General features: G+C 43.9%; 1 protein-coding gene across 3 annotated transcripts in view; it reads right to left on the bottom strand.

Annotated features, from left to right (window-relative positions):
• The window catches only part of LOC126236691 (phosphomannomutase), a 40,884-nt gene that overhangs the window by 4,405 nt on the left and 10,504 nt on the right, over positions 1-25,975 (bottom strand). For all 3 annotated transcript variants that reach the window (XM_049946183.1, XM_049946185.1, XM_049946184.1), the window contains exon 5: positions 8,212-8,479. In XM_049946183.1, the coding sequence (XP_049802140.1) occupies positions 8,212-8,479 (268 nt within the window). The remainder of the gene's footprint in view (positions 1-8,211; positions 8,480-25,975) is intronic.

The raw sequence follows: 25,975 nt of genomic DNA, 5'->3' as shown, positions 1-25,975 counted from the left end.
TTGTTGTCTTCAATAGGCTTTGCCAACTGGAGTGCCATATTCTGCCTGTTTACATATCTCTGAATTTGAATACGCTTGCCTAGAACAGTTTCTTTGACGCTTCAGTGTAAGTGCCACTATGACAAGAAGAGGTGGGCTGTTGTTGCAGGAAAACGAACTGGATGGCATCAAACCAGTGAAAAGACTGATGACCCAAAAAAAGGTACCTTATGAGCTTCATTAAATACTACAGGGGCTACAATAGTTCTCAGAGGCAGATTCCATTTTATTGTCTGTAGTGGTGGTCTTCTGTGCTAGGTTCTGAAGCTGCTTGAATGCGTAGAAAGCAGGTCATAGGAATTTAAAATTGCATTTAGAAACTTAACAGACTACTCAGGTCATCGTTTATGCTGTTTCTTTTGTTGTCACAAATCAAACAACTGCCATAATTTTATACCTTTAATTTAATTTAAATTTTCTCACTACTGAAGTGCAGTTCCGCTGACTTTGTCTTCAGGTCTATTTTTATCCCACTGACAACCTGACATGGATTTATTTCCTCACAGTAAAACTGATTTCTGTGGTCACTGTTGCTATGCATAACTTTAACTGTTCTGACAGCTGTTGTGATAGTGGCTGGCTGACAGTCACTGAATGGAGGTGAGGAATGAAAATGCTATTCTGCTGATAGAAATGTGCGTGTTCAGTGACACATGCACAAATATACCACTGCTTGGGTGGAGTTCATGGAAGAAGCTGGCATTTTACCCCAGCCTTAAATCCTGAAGTGAACAGAAAGATGAATAACTGTTAACATGATGCAAAACTAACTGCTATATTCACAAATAAAGATAAATAGTGTACAATGATTGTCTTTTTGTTTCAGATAGAGAAAAGAGTAAGATTGGTTGGTTGGTTGGTTTAAAAGAGAGGGGAAGGGACCAAACTGCTAGGTCTCGGTCCCTCGTTCTGATTAAAATAGCTCCACAAGGGTGGGAGTAAAATAATCAAAACATACAAAACACAGCTGGAAGAAAGGAGAAAACCACAAGAATGACAGATGGGTAACAAACACTAAAATGGACAAAATCGGACAAGAAAACAACAGAGAGACGCAAGAAACATGTAGAAGAGATCAAAACAAGAGAGCAGATTACCATGGCTGGCCGACCATGAGAATATAAAGGAGAAGCCAGCCACTCTGCAACACATTAAAACCTCCACCATAAAAGTACTAGGGTGGAGGACACACAGGGACAAAGTACATGTGCTAAAACTTATATCAAATGATAAAACCCACCCTCACAAATAAAACATAAAACTAAAGCTGCTGTTGAGGCACTGTCGCCCAACACTGAAGGTAGAGTGCTGGGAAAGTTAAAAGTCCGCTGCAGGGCGGCTAAAAGTGGCCAGTCCAGCAAGACGTGGATGACCTTCATTTGTGAGCCACAGCGACACCGAGGTGGGTCCTTGCAATGGACGAGGTAACCATGCGTTAGCCACATATGGCCAATGCGGAGCTGGCAGAGGACAACAGATTTCCTGTGAGAGGACTGCATAGAAGACTTCCATACATTCATAGTCTCCTTAATGACACACATTTTGTTGTGTGTACTGTTATGCCATTCCGTTTCCCAAAGCCGAAAAACCCTGCGACATAAACAGAATGCAGTTCAGTTTCGGAGATGCCCATCTCCAGAAGCGGTTTCCACGTAGCCTGTCTGGCCAGCCTGTTGGCAAGTTTGTTGCCTAGGATTCCAACATGTATTGGGGTCCACACAAACAACACTGAACGACAGGACCGTTCCAGGGCATAGATGGACCCCTGAATGGACACTACCAAGGGAGGGTAGCACTGGTCAATAGCTTGTAGGCTGCTCAAGGAGTCAGTACACAGCCATCTGGCAAGGAAAGCTGTTCAATATGTCCTCCATGAACATAAGCAAAGCCTACATGACCATCAGCCATTGAGCCATCGGTGTAGACCACTTCATGGCCCTGGTACATGTTGAGAATCTAGAGGAAGTGATAGCGAAGAGCTGCAGGGTTAATGGAATCCGTAGGGCCATGTGAAAGGTCCAGAAGAATCTGCAGCCTAGGTGTACACCATGGAGGTGTAAGTGATGGACCTCGAGGAGAGGTGGTAATGGGAAGGACTCCAGTTCAGACAGAAGGGACCAGACACGAACGGCAATCGTAAGCCCCGACCTGGGCTGCCAATTCGGGAGATGAACCGCCGTGGTTGGGAAAAGGATACGGTAATTCAGATGTGCAGGAGAACTACAAATGTGTGCAACATAACTGGCAAGCAGTTGTGCACACCTAACCTTCAATGGAGGGACTCTGGCCTTCACCAGGACACTGGTCACTGAACTCATTCTAAAAGCTCCCATCGATAGGTGAGTGCCACAGTGGTGCAATGGGTTGAGCAAACGCAATGCTGAGGGTGCCGCAAAATCATAAACCAGACTCCCATAGTCAAGGCAGGATTGAACAAGGGCTCCGTAGAGCTGTAGCAGTGTGGAGCGATCTGCACCCCAGTTGGTGTTGCTCAGGCAGCAAAGGGCATTGAGGTGCTGCCAACACTTCTGCTTCAGCTGATGAAGGTGAGGTAGCCAAGTCAATTGGGCATTGAAAACCAGTCCTAAGAATCAATATGTCTCCACTAGAGTGAGTGGACTGTCATTCAGGTAAAGTTCTGGTTCTGAACGCATGGTGTGACACAGACAGAAACGCATGACACATGACATTGCGGCTGAAAACTGGAAGCTGGGGGCTAGAGCCCATGACTGCAACTTGTGAATGGCTCCCTGTAGGCGACGCTCAGCAACACCAGTGCTGGAGGAGCAGTACGAAATGCTGAAATTGTCCGCATACAGATATGGTGAGACCGACAGCCCTACAGATGCAGCTAGACCATTAATAGCCACAAAAAATAGAGAGAGACTCAATATGGCGCCCTGTAGAATGCCATTCTCCTGAATACAGGGGGGGAACTATGGGAGGCACCGACTTGGACACAGAAAGTACAGAGCAGCAGGAAGTTTTGGATAAAAATTGGGAGCGGGCCCCGGAGACCCCACTCAATGTGGAAAGGATACAATGTCGCCAGGTAGTGTTGTATGCTTTGCGTAAGTCAAAAAGGATGGCAACCAGATGTTGGCTTCTGGAAAAGGCTGTTTGGATGACACACTCAAGGGACACAAGATTATCAGCGGTAGAGCGACCCTGGCAGAAGCTGCCCTGGGATGGAACCAGTATCCCATGTGACTCCAGGACCAACCCAACCGCTGAGACACCATACATTCCAACTGCTTGCAAAGAACATTGGTGAGGCTGATGGGCCAGTATCTATCCACATCAAGCGGGTTTTGACCGGGTTTGAGCACCAGAATGATGGTGCTCTCACGCCATTGCGATGGAAAGACGCTATCACACCAGATCCAGTTGAAGATGACGAGGAGATGTCACTTGTAGTCAGATGAGAAATGTTTAATCATCTGACTGTTGTGGATCCAGTCCGCCCATGAGCTGTGTCTGGGCAATGTGCAAGGGTGCTGAGGAGTTCCCACTCTGTAACTGGGGCATTATAGGGTTCACTGTGGCATGTAGTGAACGAGAGGACTTTCCTTCCCATCCGCCGTTTGAGGGTGCAAAAGGCTGGGGGGGGGGGGGGGGGTAGTTCTGCGATGCAGAGGCTAGAGCATAGTGCTCGGCAATCGCGTTAGCTTTTGTAGATAACACACCATTGATGTTAATGCCACGGACATCTGTTGAGCTCTGGTACCCAAAAAGATATCTGATCTTTGTCCAGGCTTGAGGAGGTGACGTATCGCATCCAATGGTCGACACATACCTCTCCCAACACTCCTGTTCCCGTCATTTTATAAGCTGGTGAATGCAGGCATGGAGCTGCTTAAAGGCTATTAGGGGCCCTAGGGAAGGTTGCTGCTTATGACGCTGTAGAGCTCGCCAACGCTCTTTAATTGCCTCAGCAACTTCCGGCAACCACCAAGGGACTGTCTTTCACTGGGGGCACCCTAAAGAGCGAGGGATCACATTTTCTGCTGCAGAAACGATTGTTGTAGTGACCTGCTCAACGACAACATCAATGGCACTATGTGGGGGAGATTCAGCGGTGACAGCAGAGGTGAAGGCTTCCCAGTCTGCCTTGTTTAAAGCCTATCTGGGTAGGTGTCCATGGGCGTGACGCCAGGGGAGTGATAGGAAGATGGGGAAGTGGTCACTACCACACAGGTCGTTGTGTGCTCTCCAGTGGATAGATGGGAGAGGGCCAGGATTACAAACTGAGAGATCAATGGCCGAATATGTGCCATGTACCACACTGAAATGTGTGGGGGCACCTGTATTTAAGAAGCAGAGGTCGATTTGTGACAGTAAATTTTTGACCTCCCTACCTCTGCCAGTAAGCATGGCGGCACCCCACAAAGGGTTATCCACATTAAAATCTCCCAAAAGTGGGAAAGGTTTAGGGAGTTGATCAATCAGTACAGCCAGTTCGTTCAGGAGTACTGCACCATCTGGAGGAAGATATACACTGCAGACAATTATTTCCTGTGTTGTCCTTATCCCGACAGCCACAGCTTCAAGAGGGTTTGAAGGGGCACAGGTTCACTACATACTGAGTTCAGGACATAAACGCAAACTCCACCTGACACTACTATAGTCGCTACGCTTCCTGTAACATCCCTTATAGCCGCAGAGGGCACGGGTCCGCATTGCCGGGAACCTGATTTCCTGGAGGGCAATGCAGAAAGCAGGTGTAAAGCTTAACAGCTGCCATAGCTCATCCAGATGGTGGAAAAAACCACTGCAATTCTACTGGAGGATTACATGATGGTGAGACTGGGAAGGCATGAAAAACTCAATGAGGCAGTCTACACCTCAGGGTCACCTGCTGCCACCAGATGAGTATCTGTGCTATCGACAGCCACTGTGTCTGAGGGCCCAGCAAGATCCAGGTCCTCAGCGGACGCCAGAATTTCCACCTCATCCTCAGACAGAAGAGCTTGTAGGTAGTGGTGGTGTGGGTGCCACTGTAGTGCCTTGGTTCTTGGGGGTCTTTTTCTTTTTAGGTTTCTATCGCTACTCCTTACGTTTGTCCGGCTGGGAGGGCTTCACTGATTCAGTCTCAGGGACTGAGGAGGACCGTGGAGCCCTACGACCAGCTAACTGTGGTTGCTTCAGCCACTCGTGGGTGTCAGCTTTACCACTGGTAGGAACCTGGGAAGGGAGTGACCCAAGGGATCCCTTCCTGGTAAGAGGAGCCAAAGAAGATTTACGCTTCTGGCTGAGAAGTGGGGACTGACGTCCCTGATGGTTGGGGGGGGGGGGGGGTTTGCTCCTAAAATAGGTTGTGCAGGAGCAACAGGGAGTGAAGTGCTCCCCACCATCAAGGGGGCAGGTAGAATCTGACAGCTCTGGGAGCCAACTGTACATGGCGGAACAGAAGATAGTAGAACTGTTGTCACAGCGGCGGCATAGGTTGACGTCATATGCACAGGATGTAGCCTCTCATATTTTCTCTTAGGTAAGTCGGTCAAGGGTCTTGTATTCCATTATTTTCTTTCTTTCTGGAGAATCCTGCAGTCTGGTGAGCAAGGTGAATGGTGCTCTCTGCAGTTGACACAGATGGGAGGCAGGGCACATGGAGTATTGGGATGTAAAGGACGTCCACAATCCTGACAGGTGATGCTCGAAGTACAGTGGGAGATGAAGGCACCAGTGGCAACCTGACCATCCTTTGGACCCCAGCGGACACTCCGGACGAAATGGACACCTCGCTGCTCTAAACTGGCATGCACCTCATCATCAGACTGCAAAAGAAGGTCCCTGTGAAATATGATACCCTGGACCATATTTAAGCTTTTATGGGATGTGATAGAAACAGAAACATCCCCCAGCTCGTCACAGGCGAGTAGTGCCTGTGACTGGGCAGAGTATGTTGTTTTGATCAAGACTGACCCTGATGACATTTTGGACAAACCTTCCACCTCCCAAAACTTGTCCTCTAAATGCTCCACAAAAAAACGTATGTTTCACTGACAATAAAGATTCCCCATCAACTCTCGTACATATGAGGTACCGGGCTGAATAAGCTTTGCTGCCATCCTTAGCCTGGCGTTCCTCCCATGGTGTGGCTGCAGGGGGGAGGGGGGGCGGGAGGGGGGCGATTTGGGGTCATATTTCTTAGCACTGAAGTTAGACCTTGACCGCTTAGAGACTGGTGGTGTTTGACCACCAGCAAGAGATGACATACTACGCTTCATGGGGTGTCATCTGCCGTGATGCCACACACTGCAAAATAGCTTGCTGTTACAAAAGTTGTATATATAATCAACAGTTAGGACACACTGGAAAAGGCGGCTCTCCCCAAGGGCACCACCCAGCCACAACAAAGGCCACCTGGCAGAATGGCCATTACCGGGAGTCCCGATGCCCCTGGGTGATGGGCATCTACTCCTCGGCATACGTGGGGTGTTAACAGCGCAGGCATCAGCAGAACGATCCCTGTGTGGTCAGGGGGCTACAACCAAGAGGGTACATGGCAGCCCCACCACAATGGACTGGCTACCACGCTGGATATCAGGCACAAACAAGCAAAGAAGTCCATTATTGTCAACAGCGCAGAACGCGATACTGCACAGAGGATGGAGGAAAATGCACCCCAGAGGGTGACCTAGATCAACAGCTGGAGAATGAGCGGAAGTGCAGATCCACGTCAACGAAGGATGGGAGAGGTCTCAGTGCATGATGGACACTATGTACCATGTAAGGCGCCCTTCCCCAATTGGCTCGCTCTTCGGGAAAATTTTGAAAAATGGAGATCAAACCCTACATAAAGGCTGAAACGTGAGAGACTCCTTTTAGTCACCTCTTATGATAGGCAGGAATACCTCTGGCCTATTCTAACCCCTGGACCTGCAAGGGGAGGTTAAGATTATCAGTGATAAAACTAAATAGAAATTCACTACAGTGTGTTGTGAGTAATGTTTTAATAGCAGCATGTCAGTAGCTTGCTGTTACAAAAGTTGGATATATAATCAACAGTTAGGAGACACTGGAAAAGGGGGGCACTCTTCGTTACTGAGAAAACTGTATCCTTTCATGGCATTCTACCAAGTGAATCATTATCTTTTAAAAAAGCAAAAGTGTTATGTTGTAGAATTCAGTTAGCAACATATGACCTAGTTTGATGAAAGCAGATGTATGAGAAAGAATACTTCCACACACAATGAGGACTTAAACAACTTTGCCAATTAAGGGATAAGTATGGAAAGCAGGCACATGAATTAGAAACTATGAATCTGTAATAAAGTTATAAATAGTGAACTGAGAAACAGTGAAGAGAGACTGAATTGCTTTCTTTAAAAAAAAATCTAAGGCACATAATTGTAGCTCCACTCATTTTCGTTTTCATCCCAGTTCACCATCCCCAATTGGCCCCTTAAATGGTTCCCGTCAGATCATCGAAGTTAACCACTGTCGGGCTGGGCTAGCACTTGGATGGGTGACCATGTGACCATCCAGTCTGCCGACTGCTGTTGGCAAGTGGGATGCACTCAACCCTTGTGAGAAAAACTGAGGAGCTACTCGATCGAGAAGTAGCGGCTCTGGTCTCATAAACTGACATATGGCCAGGAGAGTGGGTGCTGTCCACATGCCCCTCCATATCATGCCCCTCCATATCTGCATCGAGTGATGCCTGTGAGCTGAGGATGACACAGTGACCGTTCGGTACTGTTGGGCCTTCGTGGCCTGTTTGGGCACAAGGTTTTTTGAGACTTTTCTTACTGGTGAAACTGCTCAGTTTACAGTAAACATAAGAAAAAAGTGGTAAGAAAGAGACAGTTTTTTGTATGCAATCTTTAGGGTAATGCACTTGAATTTATTATATTCTGCAACATTCAGACTCATCAGACAGGAAATTAGTTATATGCTGCAATAACCTACATTACATAAGGTGCCACACTAGATTCTAAAATTTTTGTCAAAATGGTACCATCAGTGAAGTTTTGGCTGATTAGACTAACAGTATTGTTACACATCCACATGCCCGCTTAGCTAGATGAGTATTTATTGATTACTCAGACTTCTGAAACTAAAAGATGAATATAATATGATAATATTTTCTCATATTTCTGAAAGTTGTGCATCCATATTTATGTAACTCTAGAACATATGTAAACAGCAGCATTTACGGAAACTCACCAATGGAATAGACCAGTCCCAAGTCAGGAAACTGCTTTCTTAGTACTGAAATAAATTTTTCACGTATTTTATGCTCTTTATCATACTCAAAAAACTGCTCTCGCTCCTTCTGACTGCAGCTTCTTCCCACAGGACTGACATTGATCATACCATTGCGAAATTCAATGAATGTACCTCGTTTGACAGGTAATTTTATATCTGCCATGTATCGCAGGGCAAAGTTGATAAAGGTTTGTAGTCTTTCTTCACCCATATGCTGTTGAATACTCTGGAAAAAAAGGATAAATGGTATCACTCAAGTACACAGTTTATTAAACTCGGTGCTGTATCACTGAAATATAGTTTACATGTCTGACAAAGTTTCTTTAGAATGAATCTTTCTCCATTCAGCAAAGTGCAGGAACTGTTATCAAATTTTCTGACAGGCTAACATTGTGTTCTGAAACCCATCCTTACTTCTGCGGGTTGAAGAAGTAATTCTGGAAAAATCCTTAGGCTGCATCTAAGCCATTATCCACCGTATCCTTCTGCTCAGTGGTGGTAGTCCAAGATTTCATTCTGGTGAACCTCTGTCAAGTTTGGAAGGTAAGAGAGTGTTACTGGTGGATTGTACATGTGAAGTATATGTGTAAGTAACTAAGGAGGTAACTGAAAAAGGCAAGGTCCCAGGTTAGGATTCCACTATAGTATGCAGTTTATTTCACCCTTTTTCTGATTTGTCCCTAGTGCAGCAACAGTTATTGCACAGCAAAGCAAACTGAAGCCCTGGCAAAGTGGAAGCACTGCCACGTTTACACCCAACAGAAATGAAGGGGAGGAAATGATGGCGTAGATTTCTTACAACTGGAGCGCAGTCAAATGCTACATTTTATTAGACAATGAACTGCATACCCCAAAAATTTAATATTGCTGGTGCTTTTCTTCAACAGTAATCTTCCCACACTTTGACAGCATTTATTCATGTTGTAATATGTATGAATCCACATTTTCCCAGAATTAAAAAAAAAAGGACTGCTTTAATCCTGATGTTTCATTTTTTCATAAAAAATGTAAAGTAGTATTTTTTTAACTATGTCATATTGTTTGTACATGACAACTCATTCGTTCTGGCACCTTTTAACACCAAATTCCACAGATCGAATAATTTTTCTCAGCATTTCCTTCCTGTCTTTGGTGTCCAGTTCCGTGTGACAAAAGCTGTGAAATTTTTAGAAAGTTAATATAAATTTTTACTGTTTATATCTCAGTAATTGCTGCAAAGCATTGGATATGTATGCATATCGTCAGTGGGGCATTTGGTGTGTGCACTTTTCTAACTGTTTTCTCCCACTAGAAATTGTACATATTTGATTTACTCAACTTTAACAAATGATTCCATGCTCTGATACTTTTTCCATCAGCACTGTCACTCCACCCTCCCTCTCATTTTATGTAAATTTAATGACATTAACAGCAGGTCATCATGGCTGCCCACAAAGGCATCTTTTGTGATTGAACTGCAAGGTAACAATGTGTACTAGTTGGAACTGAACATATCTGTGCCTAATCATGTGGTCAAGCTTGTTCCCTCTACAACCAGACCTATGGTTCGCTTTGTCAAGCAGGCTTCATTGTCATTTTCTACATGTTTAAAGGAATTAATACTTGTCTGTAAATTGACTACATTTGCAATAAATATTTTATTATTATAGATGCTCAGGATACAAAATATTTTGAAATGAGTCTTGACTCTAAATATAACACCATAATCATAACACATGTATCTTTATTCATGGTGTGTCTTCCTTTAGGACACAAAACATTTTACTGCGGCAAATTTCTTCATCGAACAACATATGTGCACTAGTTCTCCTTGAAACATCATCAAGAGTGATCTCTCAGCGTTTCTTGGTGTGACTGGTTAATGGGGTGCTTTTGGGTGTTCAACAGTGTTGTTGATTCTCATTTTTACTAAGTGACCCAGTTATCATTTTAAAATGATGTGAGCTGCTGATGATGTTGAATTATGGGATTCCATTAACTATGAGCATAAGTTTTTTAATCACAGTAATCATAGGTAAATAATATCAGGATACATACAGGTAACGCTCACTTTGATCATGTGTGACAGCAACAGGCTGTTGCGTGACAAAAAGTCTGAAATTCCTGCAAAATAACTAATTACTTTAAAAAACAGAGAGAGAAGAGAACTGAACAAAGACACTACTATATAAACTAAAAAGAAGTTAATGACAGATTTGTTGTGTCCTTTCCACCGGATGCAATCAAAGCTGACACACTGAAACAGTTTCAGACTGTTGCCACGGCCAGCGCTTTGAAGTTCACCTCCAACGAAATGCGCAGCTTAAACAGCAACCTCCACACCGCTGCCAATGAGCTGGACTTCTACATGGCCACAGGCAGCAACAGACAGTTAATGTTTGGCATTGGCATATGACAGCTCTAGCACAGAGTTCCAGGGTTGCTGTTCATAGCTCCATTTCATAGTGGAGATCAGCCTGTGAAAGAGTCTACAAGTGGAGTCACCTATAGCCTTCGCATAGGGAGAAGTGTTTACTATGGTGATTGACAATGTGGTGCCCAGGATGGACATAGTCTTGTTGACATTGTATTCAGGCCACTGCTTAGTTGCCATCTTTCCACAAGCACATCCAATGACTTGCTGTACAACTTTAGTTAAGTACCGCGGCACAATAAAGTGTATATTTGTGTCACTAATTTGTTGCCCTATCACAGTTCTTCCATCGGCCTCAGAGCATCTAAATCTAATACGACATGTGTGAGCTGTCCCACCCAAATGACCCATACACATCAAGATTAATATAGTCTAAGGCTTCTGAAAAAAATTGTTGTGACTTTTTCCTGCAAAGCATTACACTTCTCTCCATAACACTTCGAGACAAATATTTAAAAACTCTTTATTAATTAGTGGATCTACCATAATTGACACATACAAATAGTGCCCACACCACCAGGTGCTACTTTTTAGTAGTCTGCCTCTTGCAGTTGTGTGTTGTTCAGTCAGCCAACACTGTACCTGATTGTAGTGACACTTTAAAGGAATTATGGCAGCAATAATACTTATTTTGTATACTAGGGAAAATATTTCTGTTTACTTAACACCTTGGTACAACTACAATTAAATATTTCTTGTTCATTACAATACAAACTCAAATATTAGTCTTGTAACTAAACCTACAATACAATTTTTCTGTGCTTAAATTTTGGTAATTAGACCACTTAAAAAGTCTTGTTTTTACTGATATGATTTCTTCACATATTGCTATGAAAGTTCCTCTACCTTTCTTCCCCCTCCTCCCAATAATACTGTTACATTACTCAGAGCAGTCTGTTGCTCTCCAATCTAAATTGCATCATTGTCACTTGTTTATCTTAGCTCTGTCAGATTCTTTCAAAGGGTCTGCTGCTAGCTTTTACTGTCTACGGTCCTAAGGTATTCACTGTCTCTGCATTATAACTACACTCTGTCAGCAAATACAGTAATTGTCACTCTGTCATATCAGAGTTCACAGATCTGGCTTTGTCTCCCATTGTCCATATTAGAAACAAAAAAACTTTAGAATCTTAACTGCACACTGGCATATACTTGCTACTCATTTCCAGAGAAAAATGAAGAGAGATATACTGTTGCTTACGTTAGGGCAATGTACGACCTGACATCTCTCTCAATGTACACATTGACTCAGTGCATAATCACATAACTTTTACTTTGAAATGGAAGGAAATCAAAGTAGACCAAAGCCAAATTGACTTTGCAAGGTAACTCAGTGTTCATATTTCCCCAGTTTGTGGAGTTTTCACATAATGGAGATATGTTCAAGGAATTACAAAATTAGGAAGGCCATGTGCAACATCATCTGGACATGCCTAACATAAATTCTATGATTATATAAAGACATGGAGTGCTGCATTACACTGCAATCTTTGAGCCAGAAGGTACTTTATATGTTGAGAGACACTGAAGTTTCTCCTCATTTAATTCATACATGGCTTGGTAAACAGTGACTGCTTTTATGTTGGTGAGTACGTAACAACTCTAATCATATCTTGATATTGAAGAATGAGATTTTCACTCTGCAGCGGAGTGTGCGCTGATATGAAACTTCCTGGCAGATTAAAACTGTGTGCTGGACCGAGACTCGAACTCGGGACCTTTGCCTTTCGCGGGCAAGTGCTCTACCAACTGAGCTGCCCAAGCACGACTCACGCCCCATCCTCAGAGCTTTACTTCCGCCAGTACCTCATCTCCTACCTTCCAAACTTTACAGAAGTGCTGTACCAACATATCAGTGCACACTCTGCTGCAGAGTGAAACTCTCATTCTGAAAACAGCCCCAAGGCTGTGGCTAAGTCATGTCTCCGCAATATCCTTTCTTTCAGGAGTGCTAGTTCTGCAAGGTTCAAGCTTCTGTAAAGTTTGGAAGGTAGGAGACGAGGTAGTGGCGGAAGTAAAGCTGTGAGGATGGGGCGTGAGTCGTGCTTGGGCAGCTCAGGTGGTAGAGCACTTGCCCGCGAAAGGCAAAGGTCCTGAGTTCAAGTCTCGGTCCGGCACACAGTTTTAATCTGCCAGGAAGATTCATGTCTTGATATTTCTTGAAGAGGTAGTAAGTATGGGATCCTATACGTTCTAAGATTTCTTACTGCGAACCATTTATTTTATGAGGACGTGCTGAAAAGTAATACCTCTAAATTTTTTATGTGAAAACTCTTGGAGCTTTTTAAATAAAACAAACTTCATTAACATTCTATATCTTTCTTCTTCTATCAACAGTCACCCCGGTGATGAACACATTTCTCCAAATAAGAGACCAGTTGTTGATGCAGTCACTGCACATCTGCTTGCACCGCTTCATCACTATCAAAGTGAAGTACTCGGAGGCATTTTTTAAGTTCTGGAAATAGATGAAAATCGGATGGGGCCAAGTTGGGACTTTAGGGAGGATGATTGATGACAGTGAACACAAGACGTTGGACTATTATAGATGTTGCAGTGCTCATGTGTAGTCTGGCACTGTCATGCTGAAGAAGAGGGTGCTCCATGCGTGGAAAAAATCTTCCAATTCGGATGCTTTCAGTTTTTTTCAAGGCCTCACAGTACACTGACATAGTTACATTACACACCGCCATGGTACACACTACAATTTGGAGCCCTCTAGAACAGAGGGTTGCAACTTCTGTCGATTGAGTAATACAAATGATATGTAATACCTCAACCAGTATTGAGAACACAATAAAAAATTTGGAGGCATTACTTTTTCAGTATGTCCACGTAGTTGTCAAAGCAGATTGCTGCAAGTTAACAGACATTTTTTTTCGAGTATACAAGTCTTTTAAGACAAAATTACATAATTTGATGACAATAATCATAACTGATTTCAGCCAGTTTATTTTCAGATTCTACAGGTTATAAGAGGTCTTTGGTGAACAGTACATTATTGTTCACTAAGTGCCCTTAAAACGTATATGTAATATCTGAAGATGGGCAACATATGGCTGAAACTAGTTATGACTGATACTACATTATGTGATTATATCTGAAATAAAAATAAGTGTGTAATTATTCAGGTCATGTTTCCCAGTATACATAAAGACAGTTCTTCTTCGAGTGTTTGCTATTTACGGTATATGATCATTTTTATAACACATTTACACATCTACACAAGTCTGCTAAACAGGTGGACATCTGCATTACCATTTATTTCATTTTTTTTTGTCACTGACCATGATGCTCTGTTACGCCTGCACTATACAGCTGTTTATAATCATACTCTGTCACATAATTTTTGTAGTTTTCCAAGAACTTAACCCATTTCTGCCTAGTGTGACTACAATTAAAGTTAAACTTTCAAACCACTGTAGAAGTAATACCACTGGGCAGAATGACATCAATGGAATATTATCAGGGAAGGGGGAAAATAGCAATAGATGGTGCTCTAAGCATCATAATTTAATAGTGGTCGACTACAAATGACAAATGAATTATACAACAATGCCTAAGATGTATGTTTGACATTAAACAAACTGTACTACTCAGTGTGCATGAGTGCACAGGCGTGACACTGTTAGTGACATAAGCCCATCCACATCGGAAGGGCAAAATCGGTTTTTAATTGTCCTGAGGCCAAAAACCACATACAAAGCATCAATCAAAATCAAACTGGATTATTAATTTCCAAGTGACTGGTGCAAAACATGTTCAATATGCTGTCAACCATTTTCTGTAACAAGTTGAAATTGAGAAACAGCATGTTCCACAACTGATTGAAGTGTTTCCGGGGTCATGTTTAGAATGTGTTGCGCAATGTGTGCCTTCAATGCAACTAAGTTTGCAATTGGAACACTGAATACAACACCTTTCACACAGTCTCACAGCCAGAAGTCACACGGATTAAGATCAGGTGATCAGGACGGCCACGCTGTTGGGAAATGGTGGCTGAAAATTCTCGAATTTCCAAAATGGTGCTTCAGCAGCTGCTTAACTGGATTTGCAATATGCGGAGGTGCACCATCTTGCATAAAAGTGATCCCATCCACACTGTTGGAGAGCTGAAATGACGTGGCTGCACAAAAGACACTAATAGGGCTTACCAGTGACGGTACAGGTAACAGGACCAGAAGCACCTGTCTCTTCGAAAAAATATGGCCCTATGATAAATGATGCCATAAACCCGCACCAAACAGTGACCTTTTCATGATGAAGTGGTACCAATTGATTTGCATGTGGGTTTTCTGTTGCCATATTCGACAATTCTGTATATTGACATATCCGGTCAGATGGAAGTGGGCTTTGTCTGTCCACAAAATCTTTCACAACCAATTATTGTCCACTTTCATGTGAGCAAGAAATTCTAAAGCAAAGGTCTCTCTTGCTGGCAGATCAACAGGAAGCAACTTGTGCACATGGGTAATTCTGAATGGATAGCAAAGAAGGATGTTTCGCAGGATTTTACACACCGTGCTCACGGGTATGTCCAATGTTCGGGCAATTCTCTGTGCACTACATGTTTGCACACCACCACTTATCTCCTCCTGCATTGCTGTGGCCACTCCCACTGACGTCGAATCAATTTATTTCCTTCCTCTACCAGGTTGCACATCAAAAGATCCCCATCTTCTTGAATTTCTCAATCATTTTTCGAGACCCATGGCAGTCATCGGACCAATGCCTTTTTTTGAAATCCTTCAGTGTCCTGAACTTCTGCAGAATGATGTGTACACAGTCGTCATTCTTGTAATATAGCTTTACAAGCAGAGCACGATCCTGCACTGAGACAGTCATGGTGAACGTCACAGACACGAAAGTGGGAAAAAGTTATGAACCCAGCATGTTTATACCAACTTCAATGGGTCGTGCACATGACGGGTGTTTTCATTTATGTATTCTGACACATATAGAACCATCTATTGATCAATTTTCACACTTTTTTCTTCTTCTGCCATACGTTTTCCTGCATATCCAATAATATTCCATTGCAATTGGATGTCATTCTGACCAGTGGTGTTATTTCTACAGCATTTTGAAAGTTTAACTTTAATTATAATCACCCTGTATATCACATAACACTTTACCATTGTTTTTTCTCTTGTTGGCAAACAATGCATGCATTTGAAATGCCTACTGTTGCATGTCTCTCAGTTAAGGAAGCTCTACTGCTGATATTTAAGCGGGTTTCTGCCAGTAGAAAGCAGGTAGAGGACAGTGTCTGGTTGTTCATTTGCTGAAAACTTTTAGCCTACTGAATAAGATTATGTCTTGGGATAAGAAGTAAGAACTATTTTCTGAAGCAATATACCACACAATTTTTAAAATTTTTGCTTAATTATAATGTTAAAAGTGTTGAAATTTATATTATAGGTTATCCACAAAATGCACTTCATTATTATGGCTCCAAATTCAGTTATTAAATGTGTGTCGCATGTATGTTACACTAAGCAGAACAGTCAATATAATGTTTCCTTCTTTCTCAGAAGCCTGTCTGTGCATGAAATCCTGACTAGTCTTGAGGAGGAGGAGGAGGAGGAGGAGGTACTGAGCTTCCTGGAGCTAATGTGGAGTTGGATGAAAATTCTGGTGAAGAAAATAGGGTGGAAAGATAGATAATCTTAGAAAACGGCAACTTCATGCTGGTGCAGAAGCAGTATCCAGCAACAAAAACAGGTTATTTGGTGAACCTGATACTGTTTGCTCTCATGATGATAAATCAGGAAATCTCATTTCAATTAAACAGAAAAACTACAGATCCCAAAATCCGAACAAGAGATTGGAGAAGGGAGGATCTGCAAAGCAATAACACTTTATTTCCTGAGAATGATCACAATAAATACAGAAGGTTGTCTCCAGTTCAGTACTTTGAACTGTTTTGGAAATATGAAATAATTAAATTTGTCCGAATTGAATAAAAAAAATTCTTTGTTCACGAACTGCTCAGATCCCAAAATAACACATGAAGAAATGAAAAGTTTTCTAGGAATTCTAATTCTCTCGGGCTATCTAGCAGAAGATGTTGCTGGGATTCAGGGTTGCACAAGAGAGATGAAATGGTGCACAACATGATGAGAAGAGAGAGATTTGAAACAATCATGAGATTCATTCACTCATGCGATAACATACAAATCAATGTAAATGATAAAATTTGGTAAATTTGTCCATTAACAAATATGTTAAGAAAAGTGTTCTCTCTCCACTTTCGGGCTGGAAAAGATTTGGATTATGATGAGAGCATGATTAAGTATTTTGGGAGGCATGGATGCAAAGAATTTCTGAAAGGTAAACCCAATATATTTGGGTACAAACCATGGTGCCTAAAAACAAATGTGGGTTATCTAGTGGGTTTTCAAATATACCAAGGAACCGATCCACAAAGGTACAAACTGTACGAGCAAGCACTTGGAAAATGTGCTGCACCTCTGTTTCAAATGATTGATTCACTACCTGATAAAAGTAAAAATCTGCCCTACAGGTTTTATTTTGACAATATGTTTACATCGCCAACATTACTGGTTCACTTAAAAGAACGAGGTTATGGTCCAACTGGCACTATTCGTGACAATTGTCTGCCTGACGAATGTCAACTTATACCCTCTAACAAAAGGTCCAAAAGGAATAAGAGAAGAGATTTTGATTGCAAGAGCAGCAATGAGAGTGATATGATTATTGGCAGATGGCTAGATAATTCTGCAGCAACAGTTGCTTCGACCAGCTGGGATCAATCCAGTGAGCTCTGTGAGCTGATATCCAAGACAAAAGAAGAAAAGTTGTACTGTGACCACATGTTATCAGAGAAAACAACAAAAATATGTGGGGAACTGACTGATTGGATGAAAATGTAGTGTTGTGTACAGTGAGCATCAGAGAAAAGAAATGGTGGTGGCCAATTTTTATGTGGCTACTGTATGTGTCTGTACATCATGCATGGCTTCTCTACAGAAATACAGGTATGAATATGCAATAACTGCAATTTCGATGCTACACTGTGAAATGTTATATGACTTCCAATGTAACGATCCCCAGAGGCCCTGTAGGTAATCCATATCAAGGTAGAGTGCTGCAAGACATCAAATATGATGAAATAAATCATCTGGTAGCTATTGAGTCACAGAAAGAAAGAAGAGACTGTGCTGCAGGTTTTGTAATGTATCGCAGAAAATGAATGCTGTTGCCTAAATATAATGTAAATGACATGCACTGCTTTATCTTATTTACTGTCATTTATTTCACTTATAATGTATGATCTGCCTAGCGTGACGTATATGTCACACCATATTTTGCTCACATTATTAATTACTTTTTTGTTTAGTTTGCTGCTGTAAGTTTCATTAATGACAATAAACAAATAAATATCTGATTTGTAAAATTCAGAAATCAAAATTAGTTCAGGCAGAAATGGATTAACAATGAAATGTAGTCTGCACCTAATTTTAGCCACAAAGCAACCTAATTGACAGTTTTGTTTTGTATGGCCCAAATACTATGTTACAGGCTGTCTTTTTTTTACTGTACAGTTGTGAGTGTGGTAGACTGTGGAATGTGTTCTCCAGTACCATGGCAAGTGCAGAGTCAAGAAACCTTACTCAACAGGAACATACATTATTATTTAATGACTCTCACACAGTACATCCATGATGGTGGCTCAGGGGCTGGTCATGGCTACTACGCAGCAGGTGACATCTCCAGTGAAATGCTGAGGCACCACAACAGCAGCTGGCAGTGACAGCACCCTCACTAACTAAGTAGTTTAGCGGCTCTGTTGTGCAAAAAGGCCAGCCACTGGTGTCTGCTGCCTACACTCCATGGAATCCAGTAGAAATGTGCAAGTGCCCCAAGTTGAACTCACGCCCCTGGAAACCCAGCTGGTGTATCAGATAATGCTGGCTAATGAATGGCCTCACCCTAACGGGTCCTGTTCGAAGCCTGAAATCATCAGGGGTAGCTGGTGGCTCAGCAGCTTCGCCTACTTGTTGACACTGCTTGATGAGACTTAGTAACGCATTCAACCGAAGACTGGTGTGGAGACTGCATTGGTCAAATCCACAATGCCAGAAACTGAGCTTGGAGCATTTATATTTCCTCTGGCCATGAATGGTATGTCGCAGGCTGGATTGCATTCTGAACTGTGGACACACCATGTTGTGCTACACCATGTAGCAACCCAGTCAACCACTAATGGCAGAACACTTTTGATCTCTGCAATACTGCAGTGCTCGGCTGCAGAATTACCCTGGTGGGAGGTCCACATATCCGTTGCATGACTATGGTGGTCTATCTGAGGCTCAGGCCACAACAATAATTACTCTCAATGATTTTATGACACAGCTAACTTCAGCTGTGACACAGCAATAGCCAAATGCTACTACATTTTTACATTTTGTGAAGAACACAACTCATTGGAAGTCCTGTCAAAATCTGACTGAACATTTTATTTTTTGCCTTCTCCTTGGTAACACTTCATCCCCACTGTTTAAAAGTTACAGCTAATATTATCTGCCATGAAATTATTGCACAATTAATATTTTTGTGTGACGCGATGAAAATTTACATCTATGACAGCTGATGCGTCTCCATCCATGATAACGAACTGAATAAAAAAATGTAGGAGAATCAAGTGATAATTAAAATACCCGATTGTACTTCAGTATGGTGTTTGGGATAGCATGTGTAACGAGTGTGACTTTGGTTTGCACAAGGAACACTATTGGGAACCCTGCTTGTTGTCATAGAGCAGGTCACTATTTCTGAATGCAGGCCATTTCTCACCACTATGAGACAAGTACAGTGTTAGGAAAGTTCTGCAATATTGACGTCTTTATTTTAATATCCTAAAATAATTTCTACTGCTTTCAATAGGTTTCTTCATTCTTTGAAATCACTCCTAAAGTTGTACTCCTCCCCCTTTCCATGTTCAAAATGGCTCTGAGTACTATGGGACTTAACTTCTTAGGTCATCAGTCCCCTAGAACTTAGAACTACTTAAACCTAACTAACCTAAGGACAACACACACATCCATGCCCGAGGCAGGATTCGAACCTGCGACCGTAGCGGCCGCGCAGTTCCAGACTGTAGCGCCTTTAAACCGCCCTTTCCATGTTTTCTGGTAGTTCGGCATATTCATTGGCCCCCATCTCAAGGGTTCCTCATCACCACCATGCTTTCAGATACAGAAATAAAGTGAAATCACATGTGATGGCATCAAATATTCAAAAAATTTGAAGCCTATTTAAAGTTCATCGATAGCACAAATTGCTGACTAGTGTGCTTACGTGTTGTCATTAGCAAAGTAGCAAGCCCAAGTGATCATTTTTCCTCAGCTGAGTGTCACTCTTTTCAGCCCTCTTCTTGCAACGATAAGTGTTTACCATCCTCTTCTAGAGAGACTGGGCTATTCTAATAGTGGCAATGACACTTTCATCTTTATACATTCATTCACTCCTTGTTTTACAGGTAGGAATAAAATAGACAGAAGAGCCAAAGAAACTGGTAAACCTGCCTAATATCGCACTGGGCCCCTGTGAGCATGCAGAAGTGCTGCGACATGACATGACATGAACTCCACTAATGTCCGAAATAATGCTGGAGGGAATTGACACCATGAACCCTGCAGGGCTGTCCATAAATCCATAAGAGTAAGGGCAGGTGGAGACCTCTTCTGAACAACACAGTGCAAGGCATCCCACATATGCTTCATAATGTTCATGTCTGGGGAGTTTGGTGGCCGCGTGTTTCAACTCAGAGAAGTGTTCCTGGAGCCACTCTGTAGCAATTGTGGAAATCTGGGGTGTCGCACTGTCTTGCTGGAATTTCCCAAGTTCTTTGGAATGCACAATGGACATGAAAGGCTGCAAGTGATCAGAGAGGATGCTTACATATATGCAACCAGTCAAGAGTCATATGTAGACGTATCAAGGGTCCCATATCACTCCACCTGCACACACCCTACAACATTACAGAGCCTCCACCAGTTTGAACAGTCCCCTGCTGACATGCAGAGTCCATGGATTCATGAGGTTGTCACCATACCCGTACACGTCTATCTGCGTGATACAATTCGAAACGAGACATGTCCGACCAGGCAACATGTTTCCAGTCATCAACAGTCCAATGTCAGTGTTGATGGGCCCAGGTGAGGTGTAAAGCTTTGTGTCGTGCAGTCATCAAGGCTACACAAGCGGGCCTTCGGTTACAAAAGCCCATATCAATGATGTCTTGTTGAATGGTTCACATACTGACACGATGATCCAGAACTGAAATCTGTAGACATTTATGGAAGGATTAAACTTCCGTCACATTGAATGATTCTCTTCAGTCATTGTTGGTCCCGTTCTTGCAGGATCTTTTCCCAGCCGCAGCGATGTCGGTGATTTGATGTTTTACCGGATTCCTGATATTCACAGAACACTCATGAAATGGTCATACAGGAACATCCCCACTTCATCACTACCTCACAGATGCTGTTCCCATCACTTGTGTGCCAATTGTAACACCACTTCAAACTCACTTAAATTTTGATAACCCGCCACTGTAACAGAAGTAACCGATCTAACAACTGTGCCAGACACTTGTTGTCTCATAAAGGCGTTGCCAACTGCAGTTTTGTATTCTGCCTATTTACTGTTGTGACTTGCGGATCTTTCAAAGTGCCGCCGCGCAGTTACGCGCGTCCTCTATATGCGGCGCTGTCTGCCAGCCATGCAGCAGCCGCGCCACCTAAGTAGCCAGCCAGCCAGCGGCCGCTAGACTTGGACTCAGTGCTGATTTGACTGTTACCGTGTACACATGTCTTACTTTGTCTACTTGCTCTGTGACTTACATGTATTGTGTCGTCTTTGAAATATGTGTGTTCAGCTTGACGTTATAACAATTGGCGACGAGGTAGTGGATTTTTTCTTTTCATTGTTAACCCACAGGTTTCTATGGCTACTTTAGAGCAACTAATGCAACGTCTCATTGAACAGCAAACGCTTCTCACATCGGTGATTCGCAATTTCGTCACAGCATCCAATGCGAGGAGTCTCTCGTTATTGTCCATACCTCCTTTTCCTCCTTACGATGAGACGGCGGAAGACTGGTCTGATTACGAAAAATGTCTTCGACAGCACTTCTTGGCATTTCACGTCACGGACAAACAAACATGTAAGTCTCTGTTCCTTTCATGGATTTCACCTCAAATGTACCGGTTGTTGCCGCAATTGGCTCCTTTGAAAGATCCTGCATTTTTGTCCTTTGCTGAAATGTGCTCCCTTCTGTCTGTATATTTTCAAAAGCATACGCATGTGGTAGCCTCTTGTGTTGCCTTTTATCATTGTCAAAAACAACCAAATCAATCCTATCGCGCATGGGCTGCTGAACTTCAGGGCCTCAGTAGAAAGCGTCAATTTGTTACTGAAGTTCACAAAGAATCCTACACCGATTCCATGGTACAGGATGCTATTATCTGGTTGGCGCCCGATGAAGAAGTTAGGCAACATGCCCTTCAGTTGGCAAATCCGACTCTAGATGAAGTCCTATCCATTGTGCAGTCTTTTGAAATTTATTGTGCCGCTGGAGCGCAAATAGAGGTGTGGCGCGACAGTGGGGAAATACAACCTCTGTGCGCTGTTGACGACGCGTGCGGCATGTCCCCGCCGGCCGACGTAGCCGCAGTACGCTCCCAAGCGCAGCCTCGGCCTAACCGTAAACAAACCTCTAAGAAACTGCAGCAAAACCCCCGGCAACTTCCTTCATGTCCGCGGTGTTTTATGAAACATTCACGGGAGGATTGTCCCCAACGTTGGGCCGTGTGTCACAATTGCAAAAAGAAGGGTCATGTGTCATCCATTTGCAAATCCGACCACAGGCCTGATGTTCATGACCATGACACTGATCCTGCTTCTGTGTTGTCTGTCAATGGTACCTCTTCCCATTCAGGGAAGTTATTCCTCAATGTCCAAATACGTGGTCGGGATGTTTGCATGCAGGTGGATACTGGTTCTGCTGCTACTATCATCAATTCTCAGACATATCTTCAGTTGGGTTCTCCAACCCTATCACCTGTCGCTAGGCAATTATGGACATACAATAAACAGAAGATTTCTCTCTTGGGACTATTTGTTGATGAGGTATCTTACAAATCCGTCGTTCGCACTGTTGCCATATTTGTGGTCGACCATAGTAACGTGGAGAATCTTTTTGGTTTCGATGCCTTTCGCATTTTTGGGTTCTCCAAAGATGACTCTGTCAATATCGTCTGTGATGCCATTCCTTATGCTCAATTGGATTCCTTGTCGACGACATTTTTGTCCCTTTTTTCTCCTGGGTTAGGCCGTGCAAACGACTTTGAAGGTCATATCACACTCAAACCCACTGCTCGGCCTAAGGTTTTTTCAGGCTCGGCCCATTCCTGTGGCCCTTCGTGATCGGGTCAAACAGGAGCTGGATTGTCTCACTGCTTCAGGGGTCTTGCTTCCTGTCAATTCCAGTGAGTGGTCCTCTCCTGTCATTGTCATTGCTAAGCCCAATGGTGACACTCGTCTCTGTGGCGGTTTCAAAGCCACTGTAAATGCTCAATGCCTCATCGACACTATGCCCCGACCTGAAGAATTGTTCACTAAACTTGCTGGAGGCCAGTATTTTTCTAAACTTGACCTGTCAGAAGCTTATCATCAACTTCCTCTTGACGCTGCTTCCCGGCATTTCCTGGTACTTAACACGCCTTTCGGCCTCTATCAATACCAACGGTTGCCATTCGGGGCTGCCAGCACCCCTGCTCTCTTTCAGCGATTCTTGGAACAATTATTGCTCACTGTCCCTGGGTGTATAAATTACATGGACGACATTGTTGTGACTGGCTCCACCACTGAAGAACATCTTCAGAATCTCCGCACACTTTTTCATGTCTTACAGACTGCCGGTCTTAAGTGTAACCTTCAGTAATCAAATTTTTTTCAGGCATCTATCACGTACTTGGGGTTTCAAATCTCTCGGGATAGTATTCGTCCACTTCAGCAAACTGTGGCTGTGATCAATGCCCTTCCTTGCCCTACATCTGTTAAGGAACTGCAGGCCTTCTTGGGGGAAAATAGCATACTATCACAGGTTTTTACCATCTGCTGCTTCGGTGGCTCAGCCGTTGCATCGCCTATTGCATAAAAACGTGCCCTTTCACCGGTCCGCGTCATGCGATGCAGCTTTCCAGAAATTGAAGACTATGTTGAAACAGGCCCCGTGCCTGGCTACTTATCGACCTGGCCAACATCTTGTTCTTGCCACAGACGCCTCTCAATATGGGGTTGGTGCAGTCCTTGCGCACCGTTTTTCTGACTGTTATGAACAACCCATTGCTTATGCCTCCAAAACACTCACGGATGCCCAACGAAAATATTCTCAAATTGAAAAAGAAGCTTTGGCCATTATTTATGCTCTTCATAAGTATGGTATTTTTCTATATGGATCCAAATTTCATCTTGTTACGGACCACAAACCACTTGTTTCCTTGTTTCATCCATCAACGTCGCTTCCCGACAAGGCTGCACACCGCCTCCAGCGTTGGGCTCTTTACTTGTCTTGTTTCAATTATGAGATTCATTTCCGGCCGACGGCTCAACATGTGAATGCTGATGCACTGTCTCGCCTTCCCATGGGTCCTGATCTGGCATTCGATAGAGACGAACTTTTGTGTTTCCACCTGGATGTTGCCGAGCAGCGGGTTGTGGACTGGTTCCCCATCACCGGGAACCGGCTGGTGGCTGCTACGGGTTCTGACCCTACTCTCTCCCGGGTTTTACGCTGTATTCAGAAGGGTTGGCCAGATCATCCGTCCGCTAAGACTTCTGATCCGTTGCGGAAATACTACACTTTGCGTTACCGCCTTGTGGCTAGGGATGGTGTTATCCTCCTTTCCACCGAAAATGCTTCGCCGCGTGTTGTGGTACCTGCCTCTTTGCGTGCTTCGGTCTTACGCCTCCTTCACCAAGGGCACTGGGGTGTCTCTCGCACAAAATCTGTGGCACGCCGTCATGTGTACTGGCCCGGCATCGACTCTGAAATCGCACACATGGTCACTGCCTGCAGCCCTTATGCGTCACAGGCCGCCGCCCCGAAGTCATCTTTGTCACCGTGGCCTTCGACTGAGAAGCCCTGGGAGCGTATTCATGCTGACTTCGTGGGACCTTTTTTAGGTACTTATTGGCTACTCGTAATTGACGCCTACTCTAACTTTCCTTTCATTGTCCATTGCACATCGCCTACCACCGCAGCAACCACAAGTGCTCTAGCTCGCATTTTCTCTTTGGAAGGCCTTCCCTCTACTCTTGTTACTGATAATGGTCCGCAATTTGCCTCTTCCAAATTTGGGGATTTTTGTGCTTGTCACAGTGTCATGCATACCACGGCCCCTCTGTTCCATCCACACTCAAACGGTGAGGCTGAACGACTGGTCCGCACATTTAAGGCTCAGATGAGGAAACTCCTGACTTCGTCTGCTGCTGGTGATACGCTTCTCCAATTTCTGGCTTCATACTGTTTCACCCCCATGGGCGACCACAGCCTGGCTGAGCTCTTACATGGCCGACAGCCCCGCACGCTACTTCATCTTCTGCAGCCTTCCACCTCACAGCTGCGGGTGCCTTCGCTGCGCCGGGTCACCGCCAGCGACCTTGTATGGGTACGGGGATATGGCAGGCGGCCAAGATGGATTCCTGGCCGCATCTTACGACACCGTGGCCAACGCCTGTATGAAATCCAGACGGACAATGGTGTTGCAGTGTGTCATTCGGCCCAGCTTCAGCCTTGTGTGCCGGCAACACCTGTTCCGAATGCCGCTACACCACCTTCGGCTCTACCTGACGCTCGGGATCTTGGCATCTCTCATTACTCACAATGCAGCCCTCTCACCATCATCTCGGTGCCAGCACAAGAACGGATGCCACCAGGAGACATGCCCATGCAGGAACCGGATGACCATCATCTGTCAGAGCAACTATACTCGCCTCCTCCTCCTACGGGCGCCGACATATCGCCCATGTCTCCTGTTATAACAACCGGACTTGCCGCAACGGGCAGATTGGTGCACGGGGCCCCAGCAGATTCGACCCCTACATCTCCTGTCATCTTGACCCGTTATCATCGGGGACACTTCCGTCCGTATGGGAAGCCTCCTCCTCGAGACTTTACAGCCAGTCAAACAACACCTATGGACGTTAGCAATCTACAGGCCACCTCCATCAAGACCAGTGCAAAAAATTCAAAGGGGGGAAAAGTGTTGTGACTTG

This window comes from Schistocerca nitens, chromosome 2 (assembly GCF_023898315.1).
Source record: "Schistocerca nitens isolate TAMUIC-IGC-003100 chromosome 2, iqSchNite1.1, whole genome shotgun sequence".
Taxonomy (NCBI): Eukaryota; Metazoa; Arthropoda; class Insecta; order Orthoptera; family Acrididae; genus Schistocerca; species Schistocerca nitens.
The sequence above is the reverse complement of the archived record's forward strand: the minus strand, read 5'-3'. Positions and strand labels throughout refer to the sequence as shown.